Source organism: Trachinotus anak, unplaced genomic scaffold (genome assembly GCF_046630095.1).
Source record: "Trachinotus anak isolate AG129_WGS33_773 ecotype Australia unplaced genomic scaffold, CSIRO_AGI_Tana_v1 ptg000016l, whole genome shotgun sequence".
Lineage (NCBI taxonomy): Eukaryota > Metazoa > Chordata > Actinopteri > Carangiformes > Carangidae > Trachinotus > Trachinotus anak.
The window spans coordinates 24,671,253-24,690,602 of record NW_027273867.1 but is presented as its reverse complement, the minus strand read 5'-3'; the positions used below and the strand labels follow the sequence as shown (position 1 = coordinate 24,690,602).

Below are 19,350 nucleotides of genomic sequence, written 5' to 3'. Positions count from 1 at the left end.
AAAATCTCATTTAATTTTACTTCATGTGTTAATGTATTAACACAATTAGCAAGTCAAAAAAAAGAAAAAAACATGCTGAACATGTTACAGCTGGCATAATTGCATCACAAGATTGTGTCACTTTGGTTTTTACCAATGACAGGAAGAGGAAATTGCTCTGGCTAACATTTTAGCAAACACTTGCTAACTTCCAGCAGACAAAGAGCAACATCATCATCCCATTATTGTAGCGTTTCCCTGGGACTGTCCCCGTTTTTTAACTGTGAATTAAAAACAGAGCAGAGAGAGAAACCTGACAGCAGAGAACAGACGTCTCACGTTATGCTTGTTTTAACCAACAGAGGGCGCTGGCTGCTCACTGTAGCAGCTTCATATCGCTCTTTTTCTGCTACTTACCACTCGTTCGGCTAGTTTTAGAGAAAACTGCTATGTAAAACTCGAACAAAAACAGTTAATCCACAATATCACCACTAAAGTCTTTTCGAGGTAGGAGGTAAACTCAGGGTTAGAATCAGGGCTGGGGTAACGAGACTTAGGAAATCGCAGTACCAGGTGATAGGCAGCTGAAAAGGAAAAATTAAGGGAGTAAAAAGAGTGAAGCAAGGACAGTGAAGAATTAAGTAGAAAGGTTAAGAGAAGGAAAGAAGGAAAGAGAAGGAAGACATTAAGTTATTATCCTTAACTGTTAAGAGTACAAAGAGTGACAACAGTTACCATGGTCAAAATACATGAACCTGAACCTTTCCCTCTTTTTTATTTTTTAGATAAAAAAATTGAAATGTCCCCAGTTTTCATTTCAGAAATCTGGTCATCTCAGCCAGCACCAGTGTTGTTTGGCACTGATGGGAATTTAAATGTTTAATTTTTTCAGGTAAATTTGAGTCGAGAGTTCATCAAAACTTTGTGGAACAGCTGGTCGACACAAATTAGGAACATTCACAACAAAGCAGTGAAGAGAGAACACAACACAAGCTATTGTGACAATAACAATTCTCAGTCCCCTGACTATTCCATCAGAGGAAGAGGAAGACAGTCAGAAATGCATAAAAACAAAAACACTCCAAAGACAAAGTTGTAGGATTTTGGAGAACTTGGAGCCAGCACACTTTCACTTAAATTAGATCAACACATTGAGTGAATTCAAATTGTTCTCCTCTCGCTGAAATCAGGTTGCATCAGTCCACCTGTGCATCTGCCCATCGCAGACTAGTGTGGATTTAACAAAACCCTGGGGAATCGTTGCATCCCATCCAATTACTGTATATAAAAGGGGGAGTCCAGACACAGCTCTCCATGATGCAGCACGCTCATTGACTAACCTTGTCGGGGACTTCATGATTCATGGAGGATGTATACTGTTTTCCTTGCTCTAAAGGTCAAAGGTCACAGAGAAGCCAACCGAATCCGGCTGTTGTTGTGGCATGTTGTTGAACATTTGCTTTGTCATGTTAAGCACCTTTTTTTCTGTCTTTTTATGAAGCTAAATGGTTTTTAATCATGTTTGAAAACACTTTGCGTTTAACTGGCGGATTAAATCTGCAATTTAATTTAAATTTATCATGATTCAGTTATGACTACACAGCCAACTGACCATCTTGACAAGTTTTTAGCTGTTTAAGACCAAATTCCGTCAGTGAAGATGAGGTGGGATAACTGCCATCCAGAAATAAATCGCATGTAAATGAGTTCTTTTCCTTTTTTTTTTTTTTTTTTTTTTTTTTTAATGGCTGGAGTCCGTCCCCTAGCAGCCAAAAACCACAGAGCAGAGTGAAACTTGCTTTGAACGAAGCAGAAAAGGAGGCCTGCCAGTTTTTTTCCCCAACAGATCGTCATCTAAATGGTCGCAATTGAGTGCAGCACTTGGTGATTCATAACCTGACCGGATTGCCAAACAGAGCTCACAGCTGTTCGCACTTTGATAAGAGATCTCATTTAACAAGCCGTCGGTGGAGCAGCTGGCAGCTCTTTATTGTCAGGATGAAAAAAGATGATGTGGGACCAGTGGCAAGAGTTGGCTGCAGAGACACGGACACGAATACGCACCTGTCACATGATACATGCCCCACTGTGGAGCTGTGCAACAAAAAACACTGATACAAAACGGATGCCATCGTTAATGTCCAACATTTACTGATGCCACAGAGGTATTGACTACAAGAAAGACAACAAAGAATAGTCAAGAAATTTAACATCAGACCAGGAGCAGAAAAAGACCTGAATCACCACCTCGTGGTTGTTTCCTGCACCAATGAGCCAAGTTGCAGGAAATATGGTCACAATCTCCACTTCCTGAGTTACAGTATTAAATAATAGCCAGAAATGTTTTTGCAAAACATTATGATGTCACTGTGAACTTAACCTTTGACCTTTTGGATGTAAAATGTCATCACTTCATTTTATCCTTGGAGACATTTGAGGTAAATTGTGTGATAGTTATTGTATGAATTTGTGAGTTATACTGTTGCCTCTATGTGGTATAATACAGGCATAAAAACCATAATGAAGATGGAACATACAGATTTGTGCGTGTTTTCATTTACTTTGCCTTTTATTTTTATTTACCACAAACTTTGTCTTGAGACTCTTACCACAAGAGTTTAAAGACACTTTCAGAATATGTTTAGAGTCAAAGTAGCAAGTGTGATTCATGTAAAGTAATTACATTTGATAAATATCAGCCATCTTGTTTAAAAAAAGTTATTGTATCACTGGAATGGAGATAACAGATTTTCCATGGTAATAGGACTGTGATTTGATAGGTCCTTGTTATAGAAGCTTCAACAGGAAAGTTACCTTTACAAGTTCTACATAATAACTAAAGCAACTTTAATTCAAACACTTCAGGTCATCATATATCTATTCATTATCTTAATTCAGTTCACCAGTCAGGCACGTTCACACAAACACACACAAAGTAAAGGTCCAGTATATATGCATGTTTTTGCATCAGTGTTTATTTTCAGTGAAGTCTTCTGTTTCTGTCTCTGTCTGTTGTGGCTCATTAGTGAGAAGAATTACCATTCTCCCCCCCCCCCCCCTTTTTCTTTTTCTCTCTCTCTGTTCTCTTTCTCTCTCTCGTGGAATGTACTCTTTGAAGATCGGCCAATGTTCTCATCATCATTATCCTCCTCTCTCTATCTCCCTCTCGTCTCGACTCTGAAGGCCTGCCATCAACTTCAACAACATCATCTTTCTCTCCCTTCCCTCTCTCGCTCCACAGGGAACTTTAAATCTGAAGGCCTGCCATCATCTTCATCAATAGTCTCCCTCCTTCTGTTGAAGACTGACACTTTGAAGGTTTGGCTTTTTTCAAATCAACATCTACCTCCCTTTGTTCCTTCCATCTCTCCCCAAACATCCTGTATACCTCTACAAGTCATGTCCTGTCCAGTAACAGTCCAACAGTCCAGACTGTCCGCTGGCTACAGTTACAACACAGTCACCTGCACTAAAAGGGTCCAGAAAGGACACCTCCGGGTATCTGAGGCACACTTACTCGGATACCCAGAGTGATGACAGTAAAATGACATATTACAACAAAGTTGTCATCACAAATAAAGCATTAATTATTTATGTTTAATAATCAGAGTATTTTACATTTTACTTACAAAGTTAGAAAGCAGCAGCTAAGAAACCAAACTCAGAGTTCAGTCTGTCTGTCTAAGAAAAATCATAAAAGCAATGAAATGATCCATTAAGCTGAATATATATACAATCCATACTGTTTGAGTCACAGGACATCTAAGCTTAAACACCAAAGCAAAAAAAGATGAAGAAAAGATAAAAAGGTAAACACTGGGTGTCTCTCTTACCGTCTCTTCTGCTCGGTCTCCCCTGGCACTGATGTAGCTCAGTCGATAATGTCGGACATTTCTGAAGTCGACAGGCTGCCAGGACACCCGCATACTGAAGGTGGTCTCCTCATCAATCCTCATGTTCCTCACCCCGTAACGAGGAGCTGGAACATCAGAGAGAGTCAAAATGACAAAATACACTGCAGATCAAACCAAAACTGTCCTAGTATCATGTATTTCAACTCATCAGAATAACCAGTCATCCTCTAGGCATCATTTTGGCATTTAATTTACTCAGGTTTTCAAATTTGTGTCTTTTTTAAATATGAAAATCTTTGCTGTGAAAATATATCTGACAACTTTCATGATGGATCATGTATCTTTCATCTGAACATGTGGGAAAAAAAAACATCATCAGTGGAACAACATCATCAAACCTGTGATCAGATGTTTTCTACGTGACCTGATTCTTCCTTAAACAACGTTATAAAAACTTTTTCTATGTCACATATATTCAGTCTCAACAAACACTGAACAGTGGAACCTTCATGAAGGAGGATTTATTCCAGAACAGTTGTGTTAGACTGCATTAGTTTTAGTTGGTGGACCTAAATTATACGGTACAGTATAGACTGTAAATGATTGTTTACCACAGCTTATTGAATCTAAACTAATCGCAATAACAAATCTGATTATCCTCAACTTCCACAGACTGATGCACCAAACTGGACTAAGAGTGATACGGAGTGTGTTGCAGATACCAGGGAACATAAACATACTTCAGATGGTCAGAGAGCAGGAGGAAGTCTCAGGATGAAATAATGGATGAAGGAGATAGTCAAGGTCAAATGTGAGGAAGAGGTGCTGAATCGCAACAGACTCCTTTCATCTGCAGTGAAATATTTACCTGCTGTGGTGGTGGTTGTCGTAGCGATGGTGGTTGTTCTTTCAACTGAAAATCAAATTAAAATATTTAATTGATTTGCTTGATGAGACAATTTCAGTCCACTTTCAGTTTGGAAAATGATGCCAACCCCTGATTGGTTTACAGAAATAAAAACAGAAAATGTGATTAAATGTGAAGAAAAAGTGTATTTGGAACATTTCATTTACCAGTGGACTCTACGAGGATCACCTCATCACTCTCAGCCTCATTTCTATAGATGGCAGCCAGGAGGACTTCGTACTCTATGGAGGGGCTGAGTCCTTTTATCAGGTAGGTGTTAATATTCCCATTGACCATCACCTGAAACAAAAGAGGGGAAATTTGTACAGTGATGGTACTAGTGACACTAGAGTCTGGCTCCAACAGTGAGTCAGGCCCATGGACTCCCATGTTAAAATGTCCAACTTTACAGCAGAAATAAAAATGTTTACAGACCAGAACAAAAACTGTTCTGGTCTCTTGAGCTGATTTCCTCCTTCATGACAACTGAACGGCTGAATTTTATACAACTCACCTGTTTACATTTTATTAAGGCTTAAAATTATGCATAAACAAGGGCATGGCCAATTTGAGTGACAGGTGGCAGCTTACTGAGTTTTAAAACAGCATGAACCTGAAGGTGACGTCAGGCTACGTCCATCTTTATTTACAGTCTACACCAGGTAAACCAGGTAAAACCGACTTAATCAGTTTACAACCATTTATTTATAGTGGTAACCAACTTCAGAGAACAAGTTAAACCATTTTCTACAATACAACATCTGCTTTTAGCTTTACTGTTATCTATCTTCATTACATTACATTACATTACATTACATTTCTGCATGAAGACACAGCTCCAAGATCCAAATACAGACAAAACCCAGCAGGTGAACGAAAGGCCAACAGGTGAAGAGACTGAAAACAGGTGTCTTGTTTTTGGGGATTAACATCTCTGAGATTATCTCCCAGAGACAGACTCATTAGTGGAAAAGAGGCAGACTGGAGAGAGAGTTGACATTTATCTCTGTGTCTTCACCTCTGCTTCATTGTATATCTTAATTGAATCATCTGAATCTAGTTGATCAGATCTGAGATAAAATCATGGCTCATCAAGAAAAAGTAAAAGAGACAAAAGACAGAAGCAGCAAACAGTAACACATGTTGGTGTTGCCATAATTGTGAGGATCTTCACTGGTGGTTAATGGTGTCACATTTAGACATAGACTCAAATGTAGAAGCAACAGCAAGAAAAAGAAAATCATCACTAACTAAATCAAATCCTCTTAATTCTGAGGTGATGGTGCTGGAAAACAGTGGACTGCTCACTTCAAATGATTCCCAGAGTGAAGGAGTTCAAGTAGCTCAGGATCAAATAAAACAGATGTAGAGAAAGTGAAGTCTGAATGAGAAGCTCTTAATTTACCAGAACACCTACACTGCAGCCTCTCGACTGGTCATAAAGGAATGAGACAGCTAATACAAGCAGCCAGAAGGAGTGTATTGAGCTACTGTGACCTGGACAGGTGTAACTGAAAGGAAATGATTCTTACATCACCTGATAATGTCACATGTTGGCCACAGTCTCCCCCACACTTACTACAAGACTATCATCATGATGATCATTATTATATATTATTACAGTATATCATTATATTATTATTATGATTATTATTATTATTATTAAGCATATTGAATAACATCTGTGTATGATGATGTGCTATACAAATAAATTTGCCTCGCCTTGCCTATTATATTTTAGTATTGTATTATGGATTATTATTATGATACTGTCATAAAATATAATATTTAGCAATTTCATTATTATCATAATGACATTTTTCAACATATAATTGCAATTATTATTATTATCAGTTAACAACCTTTTAGGGACCTTCCTGAATGTTTTCCACTTTGTGATACATGTGGAAGAACATGAAAACACACACCTCCTCACTGTCTCCTCCATCGGTCGGCGTCCAGGAGAGTCGGTACAGCACCACATCAGAGGCCGGGTGTTGCCATGAAACCCTGAAGCTGTCTGTAGAGATGTCACTGCTCCTCAGATCCAGCGGGTCTGGGACAGTCTCTACACACACAAATACACACTTGTAGTTATGGTAACAACACATTGGATAACTCATGTAGTAAACTGCAATACCTGATGGTTACTTAATTAACTTCTATGAATTTTACATTATGCCTGTCTACTGCCAATGTTAATTAGTTCCTACTTGTAGTGAAGCTGTCAGTCACAGCCTCAGCTTGTCCCTCATCATAGAGGGCAAAAACACCAACTGTGTACTCCGTCAGAGAGGTCAGGTTTCTTAGCAACCAGGTGGTCACACGGCCAACATCCACCTGTAAACACAGGACCAGACAACTGTGACATGTATTTTAGCTTTCTGACTTTTCCCTCAGTAATTTGCTTTGTTCTTCACACCACAGCAGCCTGGACCGTGTTCAGATTTTGGGGCAAATCACAACACAAAAAATCCACCCTGTGGGAATTTTCATAAACACACAATAACTTTTTTTTTTTTGAGCCGAGGAGCTGCCAGTGTTGTGATGTGAAAACGTGAACAGTGTGTAAACCAGAAGTTTAGTCACAGAGTATTTTCAACCCAGAGAGACAGATTAAAGTGAGTTTAAATAAATGTAACCTGCAGAGAGACATATCTGTTATCATCACACATTTTCAGTCTACAATGACAGAGGTGCATAAAAGACAATTTAACACACATTTGTTTGCTTATGATCCCCAGAGCAGCCCCACAGTGCAGTGTGCCAACATGTCAGTGTTCACTCTTGTCAGTTCAAAAAGAATGGTGGCACCTACACTGGTGTTTATTGGCACAACAAGAACACACAGAGCTGCACACACAGCAGCTGAACTACTGTGGAATTTAAGAGGAGGCTGCTCTGTCTTTAGTACCAGTCAGAATGGATTTCAGCTGCTCAGCAGGAGTCATATGTATGGGTCATGACGTCTGTAGACTGTGGCAGACACCACAACTTTATTAAAAGCAGGTCAGACTGGGTCACACTCTGAGACTGGAAGCAAAGAACACAATGTCAAACTATTTTTTATGAGCCATTCTCAAATGTCAACAGTAATTATAAAAATAAAATCAGCTCTTTAAAATCACCTCTGGCCAAATGTTGTTGCCAGCCTCAGCTAACCAGTTTTGAACACAGACGCAGAAAAGCTGAAGTGAGACCATTTGTTTTTTTAGCACTGATCAAAGTCATGAGAAATCTGAAGCCTGCTTGATCCTCTCACCTCATTGGTCTGGACTCCATTGGTCTTGACATACATGACGCGGTATCCTTTGACCTTCCTGGAGGTAGAGTCCCATGTGAGGCGGGCGGAGCTGTGGTCCACGTCTGAGAAACGCAGGTTCTTTGCCGGGGTCAGTGGCACTGAGGTGGGAAGACATGGGGCAGAAAGTACAGTTAGAACACACTGTTCATTTCTAATCCAACGTCATAGTTACAATATAAACCAGTGGTTGCCAGATTATTTTTGATAATATGATTTTTTTTTTCATTTTACAATTTCAGACTGACAGTCCCACATTTAGTTATAATATCTAGTTATATAACTGTATATCTGTCTGTCACAGATATTCAGGGTTGTAGCCCTGGACCATAGCCATCCCGTGGGATGGCTAACATAAATAAGTAAGTACAAGCAATGCAGCCTCAGAAATGAGTATTTATACCTCATTATATATTGCAGAGAATGACATTGTCGCAGCATGTGTTCATCTGATGATAGAAGCAGTAGAAACATGTAAACACAGCCTCATCTCAATAAGAACAAACACTGGCTACAACGGAGCTGCTGTTGTCAGGGAGCAGAGGTTAGCTGAGTTTTGATTTTGAAAGTTATTTCACATTCACACACACACTCATGGGGTTTTGAACCTGGGTTACTGGACTCCACAACTTTAATTATGAAGTGGACAAAACTCATTACATCACTAACTACTTCCCTCGGGCTCTGTCTTAACTTTTTTCTCTCCATCTCTCCCAGAGGTACTGCTAAGGTTTAAAAAAGCCTCTTACTCTCAGCTTTTCTTTATTTATCCAAGGAATCTCATTTACTCTCAGAGGCCCAGAAACTTTTCTGCTTAGAATTACTGATCTGTTTCCTTTGAAAAAAAAAAAAATCCTGATTCTACCTGTCATTGCTTCACCTCAATTATACTGGGGGTCAGTGTAAAGACAAAGCAGCAGACAGGGAGAGAGGCAGACAGGGAGGGAAGGAGAGGCCACCTCTACTTTAACTGGAGGTCGTGCCAGGGTCAGCATAGGAATGAGGAGGATGGGAAATTAAAAAGTTTAGAGATAGGTAAGTCCCAAGAGTTTCCAAATCTATATAAAAATATCCACTACATTAAATGACTCATGCATAACTTTCCCACTTAAAATATCTAAAAACAACTAAACCTATGTTATATATGTAGTTGAGTTGTGTTCATACCCAAATATTTCAAATTCAAATCAATTCTCAAACCAGCGAAATCTGTGATTTTAATCAAGGTCACAGTCCATTTCATTGGGCGCCTGTCAATGACATCATATCCTCTGTGCATGTGTCAGTGTTGTGGTTGACTGACAGGAGCTCAAAATTAACTTTTATCCAGCCACATTTTTAAGCCTTGATCGTTTTCAACTATATATTTGTACCAGAAAAAAGATGAGCAACTTAGAGGCGTCCTCTGTTCACTGATGAGTGCTGGTGAATCACAGATTTTAAAAGTGAAACTGTTTAATTCAGTGTTTCTGCAAGTTTTAATCCCCTGGTCTGTTTGTTGTGGAGAAGAGAAGACCTCTGGGGATAATTCAGCTCTAGGTAAAAACCTCCTAAACCACTGACACTGAAGGAATTCAAACTATTCAAACCAGGAGAAGCTAATGACAATGGTGGTGAAGACACCAACTCCCATTATTCCACACTATTTCACGACATCACCTGAAGAAGAAGTTACAGAAGAAGTTGCGTTCAAGAGGCTTCAGAAGGTTGAGGGGTCTGAATGATCGTGAACAAACATGAGTGAAAAGCACATTAAGCTCCCATGTGTCCAGGTGCATCATGGGCTGTAGCAGCAAACAAAAGACAGAGGAAAGTTGTGACCTCTGACCGATGATTAGTGCAGGGCAGGAAACCACAGATAAGAACTGAAATATATGTTTGATGCCGATAAAAAATTTTAAGGAATTACTTATATTCACACCTACACCTTATCTAATCAGCAGAAACAAAAACAGATTGCCAGAGGAGTTCATGTGAATATTTTCTTGTACTTAATGAATGACTTAAATACACATAAGGAGAAATGAACACCTGGATAAACATAATGGATGCACGCACAAATTAAGGCGGGATGGGCGGATGAAGGCAAGTGGCCCTGCCTGCATGAATGAGTGAAAGTTATTTCACCATGAAAAGTAATTTGAGAGAGACCTCATTCACTCCCCCTCCACCCAAACCCGTCCTTATCTGACCTGTATTCAAAGACTTACACGCATCATAAAGACGTAAACATGCCCTGACTTAAACCCACAGGCCACAGGCCTTAAAGCAGACTTCATAAAATGTTAATTAGTGAGCATGTTGGAGACCTGGGGAGGGCACAGGGGTGGGGAGTTCTCTCATGGAGGCTTCAACACTGTAAAAATGAAAGTGAGGTGTAGAAAATAGCTCTACGAGAGGAAGCTGGAAGCCGGCGCCATGCAGGGAAATTCTGGCATCGCTGGTTGCCAGTTTTGTCAAGGCAGAAAACGTGACATGCTACAGCTGTGTCAGAAAAGCTACGTAAACTATAAGCAAACACTTCACTTAACTGCAGCAGCTGATTTCACTGATTAGAACAACTCGAAGCAGAGAGTGAGAGCCAATCAGGGAAATTAGCTGCTGTAGTAAAAAGCTGGTTCCTCTTCCCTGCTTGTTCTTAGAGTCTGATGACACTCCAGATCTCTGGAAGCTGCTTCAACTTCACTGTAAGATTTCTAAAAACAAGAGCTCTTCACACATAAACAGCCATGTCTTTTGGGAGATGTGTGCTGTCCTTCTAATGGAGCGTCAGACAGCTGCTGAGTAAATCTAAATGTCCTGTGCTAAATGAAATATATGCAGAGAGATGGAACAGCAGGGGCCTGAGTTCAGGGGGTCATAAAATCTGTCAGGAGTTTAATGAAATTAAATTCCATCAACAGTTAATCAGTTTCAGTTTCACGGTGATATTCTTGTTTACTGTGTGAGAGAGAGTGTGTTTGCTCTGTACTTCTCTCTCTGTGAGGACCAATTTTGACTTTAAGGTCAGTGAGAACATTTTGACTTCTCAGGTTCTTCAAGGACTGTTTGAGGGTTCAGACTTCAAGGTTTTAAGTTTTAGGTTAGGATTAGGTAAAGTTGGGGTTAGATGATGGTTGTAGACCAGTCTCAGAGGGGACATGTAGACCGGTCATCACTACATTGTATTCCGATTTAATACCCACAAGTTGAATCCTGGGCATGAATCCTCATCAGTGGTCTAACTCTCAATCATTTTTCATGTAAAGATAATTGTTTTGCCAGAACATGCAAGAGAGGTTGTGTTTGAGTCTTAGAAATCAAATTCTTAACTATTTTTACTGCTTTTACTGCTACACGGTTAAATTGAGGGAGTGAATTGTGCAATTATAGGGAACAATTGAGGGTCACTTGAGGGTGTAATTAATAATGTTAGAGAACAGGCGAATGATTTTCTGCCTATGAATGAATGAATGAATGAATTGACTAATGACTTCAGTGCACCGTGTGGGACTCACGTGTGGTCTGCTGGCTGGTCATGGGGTCGCTGGCCTCCTCTCCATACATGGCGTAAACTGTCACTGTGTACTCGGTGTCCGGAGTCAATCCCTCAAGCTCCACCTCATTCACTGAGTCTGCCACCTTCACCTGCGCGTGCGCGTGCACGTGCACACGCACACACACACACACACACACACACACACACACACACACACACACACACACACACACACACACACACACATATATATACACATCATGAAGATATGTGCCTTTAGCAGAAAAAGGATGCAGTGTTATAAGAAGACATCCTTATCTCGTCCATGTCTCTCATCTATCTGTTTATCTGTCATATCATCTACCTCTCTGCATATCTACTCTTCTATCATCCATCAGGCCACAGTCCTGCTCAGACAGGCAGAGAATCAAGCTGTGATTACATAAGATGATTTCTGAATGTGGCTGTGCCCCTCTTCCTTTCAGCAGGTGGGACGTAGCAGGCTCCTCAAAACTGTGTGAATCCTGTTCTAAGCTGTGACATATAGCTGAGGAAGAAATTAGTGGGAGAGATGATGGAACTCTGGTTTCTGAAGGACCTCAATCCTCTGTCTCAGAATTTGAACTTTTTCTTTTTATTTAGCTTGTTTACTGAGATATACAGATGTCTGTCTCTGACTTTTTTGCCTGTTTCTCAGTTCAGTTCACAGCCTGACGCCAGCTCAGCAGCTGGTCCTTTGATGATTAACTACAGCTGCAAACCTGAACTTCACCATCTTTCACCTTCTGCCAATGACAAAACGGATGTAAAAAAAAAAGAAACTGGCATAATGAAGGCTCTGACAAATGTTTGTCCATCTGCTCTTCTTGACTACTCATCCAATAAATAAATTGTTTTCATTTTGAAGCCTGAGAGAAATCAGGCTTAAGATTTGTGCTGCCAAAATAGCTAAATGCTAAATTTTAGATAGAGATACAGAGGTTTCTATTGTTGGCCTAGTTCCACTTTCTTGTACTGTGGATGTTTCTGAATCTAAATTATTATGTGAAACAGATCATCTTATCGTGGATTATCATGTTGTAGCAGTTGTTGGCTGTTGAGCCAGGAGCTTGTCTACCAAACTGACCTGAACAGTTTTCATTAGGTTTGAGTGAAGAGACCACAGACTGAAGCTAGAATTACTGCCTCATGGTTGTTTCCTCTGCCAACCGGCCAAGTTGCAGGAAATATGGCCTCGACTTCCTCCTGACTTTCAGCACTGAATAATGGCCAGAGGTGTTTCTGCAGAACATTATGATGTCAAAGTGAAGTTGACCTTTGACCTTTTGGATATAGAATGTCATCACTTCATTTTATCCTCATAGACATACTTGTTGAATTGTGTTATAATTAGTGTATGAATTTGTGAGTTATGGCCAAAATGTGTTTTGTGAGGTCATAGTGACCTTTGACCACCAAAATCTAATCACTTTGTCCTTGTGTCCAAGCGGAGAAATTCCTTCAAGGCATTACTGAGATATCATATTCACAAGGATGGGACAGATGTAAAACGGACAACGTGAAAACGTCATTAAAAAAATCATAAAAAGTAAAGTTTAAAAAAGTAGATTTAGCATCTGTGAAATCACCTACTGTTTAACCTCAATTAATGTTTTTACTGACCACCTGCATCTTTGTCATTTGCAGGAGTGAAAAATCTTAATTTGGGCAAAAGCAGGGAGTAAGAGGAAGCCAGGGTGAAGCTGTGAACGGACGTGCAAGTGGCAACACGTCTTCAAAGCCCTTTTCAGTCAAACCCTGACACACAATCCTCTTTCTGTTCACATCTTTGTGTGACGTGTGTGTGTTCTCTCTGGGGTTCAATCTGTTTTGAAGCCCTCTGTCAGTCTGTGAGTTTAGCTCTGAACCATTGTGGCTGACAGCACTTTACCATGTCAAACTAGACTGGACTGGACTCTGGCTTTGGCTCAGATGGGTCCCCACATGGCTCACAAGTGGAAGCCATTGGAGCGCGAGCCGGCCAAGCTGGGGCTCTGACAGTACTGCCTCAGAGCCAGGCTTATCCTCTCCACTGGAAGGCATCCATACTGATTCTTAATTCCTTACTAAGTTGTTTTTATTGCTTTCTGCCTGGAGGGGAATGTGACGGCAGGCGTAATGAGGTCTAATGGGAAAGGGAGGGTTACAGACGGCTGGCTGTGCCCTTCGTACCTCTTCCCTCTACCTCGTGCGTCTCAACTTCCTTCGCCGCTGAATTTATCTGTCCAGCATCTCAATATTTGAATCCTGGTCTAGCAGTTTAAGAGTTTGTGATGTTTTCATACCTTTTGACGCTTGTTGATATTTATATGTGGCTGTTTCGTTTTTTCTGAGTCGTGCATTACGGGGAAGCTAAAAGGCTGTTCAGGGTTTGTTCTGGTGTTTACTACACTCCCATAAGAAGCTGTATTTTCCTCTATTATTATTTGATTTTAAATTTGGTCATGAACACCAGATGAAAATTTATCTTCTGTCTACCTCTGCCTCCACCAATTACCCAACATCATGTGGTATTTCTCTCTGCCCTTCCATCCTCTCACCTATGTCTTATCTCCCTTACTAAGCACCATAAAGGTGTAAAGGAAGGCAGCTCACTATGCACAGTGTGGGGAAAAATAATAGAAACACCACATGAAAGCACTTTTACTTTGAAGCAACTCAATTACAATTACAAAGGCATCTATACAGGTCAGTTTTAGGAAGTTGGATGCCAATTAGCTCTGACAGTCATTGTCTTTAAATAGACCATTTCAAAGCAACTTCAGGTGGTAGACAGAGTTCCTGTAATGCTCACCCACCAGGCCGAGACAACACTCTAAACAAACTAAAAGTGTGCGGAAGAAAAACAGAAGAAAAGTGAAGCTGACAGACACTCAAATGGTTACTAAGTAAATACTGAAAAAGAGTGAGCTCCGTATGATAATGCTGAGAAAAAGTCAAACTGTGAGATATAACAGGAAGTTCCAGTGCAGCTGATCCTACATCCAGACCAGCTCCACTCTGTGTGGTTTTCTTCAGATCAAACATTTATACACAAACATCAGTAGTTTTGAGTGTTTTTATCTAACAGTTCAGATGTTTCATTCCTCATTCACTGTGAACAAGAACTATAATATCAATAGTTCAACTGGAGAACTAGCACACTAATGGTGCTCGCCTAGAGATATCTGGAAAACAATAAATGATATATAGAAACAGAAACTGCAGAGAGGACATTGCCAGTCACACTTCTTTCATGTCAATATATAACTTCATAAAATGAACTAAAAACCGTTAAAACAGGATATAGATGACACAACATGAGCAGCGCTGCAGTGTATTTACATTAAATGCAGTGGACGTAAAACAGCATCTGCAGCGGTACTGTATTGATTTGGACAGATTAACAAATGAGACAGGAAATACACACACACACACACGCGCGCTCCTCACCTCCTTCTCATCTGCAGGGTCTCCCTCGGTCAGCGGGGCGTAAAGGATCATGTACCCAGAAGCCCCAGCAGCGGTCTTCCAGCGGACCCTCATGGTGCTGTGAGTGATGTCGAACAACTCCAGGTCGTTCACCATGGGGAGGGCCACTGCAGGACACACACACACGCACACACACACACTTATCTGTTATGCAGCTTCAACACACAAAGAGCTAATGTAACAGTTCTTTCAAACATAACATTTTTAAATAATACACGTTGATATCAAAATACAACTAATTATAGTGATGTATTAGTGTGAATAACTAAATTAAACTTCATAGTTTAATTTATCAGGTGTTATCTCAAAACTCAATGTTCTTCTCTATTCTATTTGCTAATTCAACTGGTATGCTGTTGATTAAGTCATTTCATCAAACCTCTGAGGCTTTAAAATGCTATTCTTTTAGTCATGATTTCAAATCTTTCATACTGATCCATAATATCTTCAAAAACTAATATTAGTCAACTCCTCACTTATTACTTTCCTATATTTTCTCTTTCAGTTTTACATCCTTTGTTTTCTATAGCTTCACATTTCACTTGCTGCCTTGGCAAGACAGTACAGTAGAAACAGCACTGGCAGCTTATAGCAGCAGCCAAACCTCATTAACTTTGGTACAAGGTCAACCCGCAACTTAGCATTCATCCTCTACCGACAGGGAGGAATCCCCCGTCATCCATCAGTGAGCGGCGGGCTGAGAGAGGCCGGAGAATCCTGCCAGACTCTGGTTCAGGACGAAGCCTCCGGCAACACAACCAGAATTAGAGCTCACCATAGGCGTCCTGTCAAAGGTGGAGGATCAGGACTCAAATACATAATAGTACACCTGGGCAGCTTATATGGCCCAGATTCAGCGTCTTCTGTTGTAGTGGGATACGTATCTGCTGGTCGATCAGTGTTTCTATCAAAGATGCTGCAGCTCATTATTAACGAATTGACCAAGCATGTCCTCTCTTGAACTGACAGTACAGACAATAGGGGGCTCCTCTAAATCCTCTCAATCCTTCATTTCCTCCAGAGCAAAACGAAAGGGGAAGTTTGTCAAAAAAATGTTTAAATAAAGGATCTCTGGGATTTTTTTTTACTACAGTTTTTTGGTTTTGTGTATCTGTTGTCCTCCTGTTGATACCTGGTCATAAACATCGACTGTTTACTCACCTGTTTACATTTTATTGAGGGCTAAAGTTATGTATAAATAACAACATAAACATAAATCACAACATCATCTATGGTCCAACAGCCCAAAATGTTTCAGTAATCTGCAGCACTAAGAGTAAAACATTTCTACTTACCAAAAAAAAGGCCACAGGTTAGAGAAAGAACCCTGTTCTCTTTGGGATTTAGAAGGAAGAAAGTCCTCTAAGACATCATCACAGGATGCTGAACTTGAAGCTACTGGTCTTCATCCATAAGGACATCTCTCTTTTACCAGGGCAACTCTTTCAGCCAAATCTTACCTCCCAATTGTTAATACCACCAACATCCCCTGCCAACATATATCCTTATTAACATATAAACTTACATGTGGTAGCACTTCCTCTCAGGGCCTCACTTGCGGAGCTGCGGTAGACGGCGAAAACGGCCACCTGGTACTCAGTCAGAGAGTTCAGGTAATTCAGCTCCACACTGTTGTCTGTGCCCTGCACCACCTTAAAGACAGATCGTACTAGGTCTCAGCCTGGACAGTATTAAGTATAAAGACCTTCCAGCTGTATTCATTATTTACTTTGCAATTGTTTTAATCCTTTTATAATGCTGGAATGACAAGGTACAGACTTGAGCCAGTCAGCTCACATTTCTGCACATCAAACGTTTGACACGTTCATTACTGAGTCATATCAGCTGTGTGCTCAGGAACCTAAATGTCTGATACCTTCACTATTTAAAAGTCATTTTAATTAGCTCAGACCTTGTGCTTGTACAGACAGCAGCACTTTGTGCATTAAAAAGTATTAAAATACCCAAAAAGCCTGTGTTTATTGGGGAACTGTGCATTGTAAGGTTGGAAATGCACCACATGTTGCTGTAGGCATTCAGCTCTTCTCCAAAGAGATTTAAATTGAGTGTAACTAGATCAGATTAGCTTTGATGAAACCTCAGTTTTCCTTGTGGGGAAACTGGGCCATTCCAGCTGCAAGTTGTAATAAACATCAAAGAGAAACTAGATGAAAATACGAGGGAACTGTATAAACATAAATAAAAACTCAGAGAATTACAGCACTGTGGGTCTGTGTGGTTATAAGAGCAGGAAGACTTCCAAAGAAGCTTAAATCGATCTGCTGCACAGGTTATCGAGTCGCTCAAGATGTTCTACCGTTATGGCACTGGGGGGAAAACCTAAAACATCCATATATCACAATGGAGATGTCAGTTTCACTGCTGAATGAGGATGTCATTGAACCCATCAACTCTGTGTCAGATGTACATTATAAGTTCGTGGCTTCATTCTGTTTCTTATTGTGTGGTAATGTTTCAGGTTTTAGCAGAAATTGCCTCAGCTTAATTTCTGGGATCTTGTGCTTAAGAAGCAGAATACAGTTCACCACAGCATGAGGAGGTGCTTGGCTTTATGATCAGCTAATTGCAAATTCTGCAGAATTGTTTCCATTTATAATGCAAATCACTTTAACAGATGAACTGAACTTGTGGAATTGACCCTAAAAGGATTAGCTGAGTAGTCTTAATTAAAATACTACCATTATATCAGTATCTAAGTATTTTGTTTTCTCTGTGCTGGAAAATGAGCAATGTTCCACCAATTAAGATGACAAAGCAAATCCCCCCTCGTACCTGAAAGGAGCAAGAGAAAGTGATGAACCACAGTGGATGTAGACTGCAATGATATGTGAGGAAATATGATATTCAATTCATTTTCATCCATGCATTTGAAATAATCCAGGTACTTTTTCTTCTGGCTGTCCTCCGCTGGCAGGGTAGTAGACCACGCGGTACTTCTCCACCTGGCCCGGTGCATGGGTCCACGTCACCCGGAAACTGCGAGCTGTGATCTCAGACGTCACCAGGTCGCGGGGAGGAGCTACAGAGGTGGGCGCGGGGGCAGGTTCTCCCCCTGGAGAAGAAGTATAGAGAAAGAAAACACATGCTGCATCTGTTCCATGTATGATTCACATAAATACTGTACAAGCAAATGTCTGAGAAACACTGTTGACATCAGCCTTGAAACATCCACATTTTATGTGTAAACTCATTTTGCTGAATCAAACTGTAAAATCTTAAGCCACTATTTTAGGTAGCTTGCGTGTTTATACTTGTAATGAAGGTGGGGGCATGTCACTACAATATTATATTAGATGGGGACTTTGTTTTTATTGCTTAGGGATCTCCTGTGCTCATAATTATAACCACCGGCATCAACAGAGTAATCACAGTGGAAGCTGTCTGCAGTATATCTGTGGTATCAGCCCCCATATGACACAGCTGGAACGAGCAGCTGTTCAAACCTTTGAGCTGCTTGTCGAGCTGCTCCACTCGCTCACAGACCGTCTTGGTGAGACCTTCCACAATGTCGCTCATCACGCTGAAGTCGGCCACATTGTAGACGTGAGTCTCCTCAGGAGGAGAGGCGATGGCCTTCAGCTCATTCTCATCAGCGTTTTTCACACCTGCGGGGGGGGGCAGAAAGATGGAGCCATCAAACTGACTGGAAGTGGTTACATGAAAGTGGTTGTAAAGATCCCATATAGTATGAAGGTTAATGTCCATGTCCAAGTATCCTGTCAAAGGCAAAAACTTGACCAAAATGTGTTAAATATGGGACCTTTAAAGTTTCTGAAGATGCTATACATTGATAAACTCTGACATGTGCTGTCTCGAAAATAAGTTCTTACTGAAGAAAAATGCCAGTGACAGTATGACAATCTGATTTGACCTAACAATTAGCAAAAAAAGCTCCAATCCAACCAAAAGCTACAAATCGGCAGATTTACATAATGAAAAGGACCATAATTCTGGTATTGCTTGTTTTATCCCATTACAATTGATTTCCTTTCTTCCATGTGTTTCATTTCAGTTCCATACATTATAAAAATTGACCTATGGAGACTTGTAATCCATCACGGTGAACATTTAATCACTGCAACTGATGATTATTTTCAGTATTCAGTGAGGTCTCGATGATGAAGAACCTCACCTTTCACATCTTCTCTCAGTAGTAAAATCCTCAAATCACTTATTTTATCTAATCAACAGTCCAAAACCAAAAGATATTCAGTTTATAATTATTTTACTTATAAACAGCAGCAAATTTGAAAATCAGTTTAGTTTTCTTTCCTGACGAATAAATGACATGATTAACCTA

At 40.3% G+C, this 19,350-nt stretch overlaps 1 protein-coding gene across 5 annotated transcripts in view; it reads right to left on the bottom strand.

Annotated features, from left to right (window-relative positions):
• Nucleotides 1–19,350, bottom strand: part of LOC139633878 (collagen alpha-1(XIV) chain-like) — a 154,183-nt gene that overhangs the window by 82,754 nt on the left and 52,079 nt on the right. For all 5 annotated transcript variants that reach the window (XM_071499902.1, XM_071499900.1, XM_071499903.1 and 2 more), the window contains 11 exons: nt 18,494–18,655; nt 17,936–18,102; nt 16,555–16,681; nt 14,991–15,136; nt 11,539–11,668; nt 8,003–8,142; nt 6,954–7,080; nt 6,669–6,808; nt 4,908–5,040; nt 4,702–4,746; nt 3,813–3,958 (listed from right to left, as the gene is read on the bottom strand). In XM_071499902.1, coding sequence (XP_071356003.1) covers nt 3,813–3,958; nt 4,702–4,746; nt 4,908–5,040; nt 6,669–6,808; nt 6,954–7,080; nt 8,003–8,142; nt 11,539–11,668; nt 14,991–15,136; nt 16,555–16,681; nt 17,936–18,102; nt 18,494–18,655 — 1,463 coding nt within the window. The remainder of the gene's footprint in view (nt 1–3,812; nt 3,959–4,701; nt 4,747–4,907; nt 5,041–6,668; nt 6,809–6,953; nt 7,081–8,002; nt 8,143–11,538; nt 11,669–14,990; nt 15,137–16,554; nt 16,682–17,935; nt 18,103–18,493; nt 18,656–19,350) is intronic.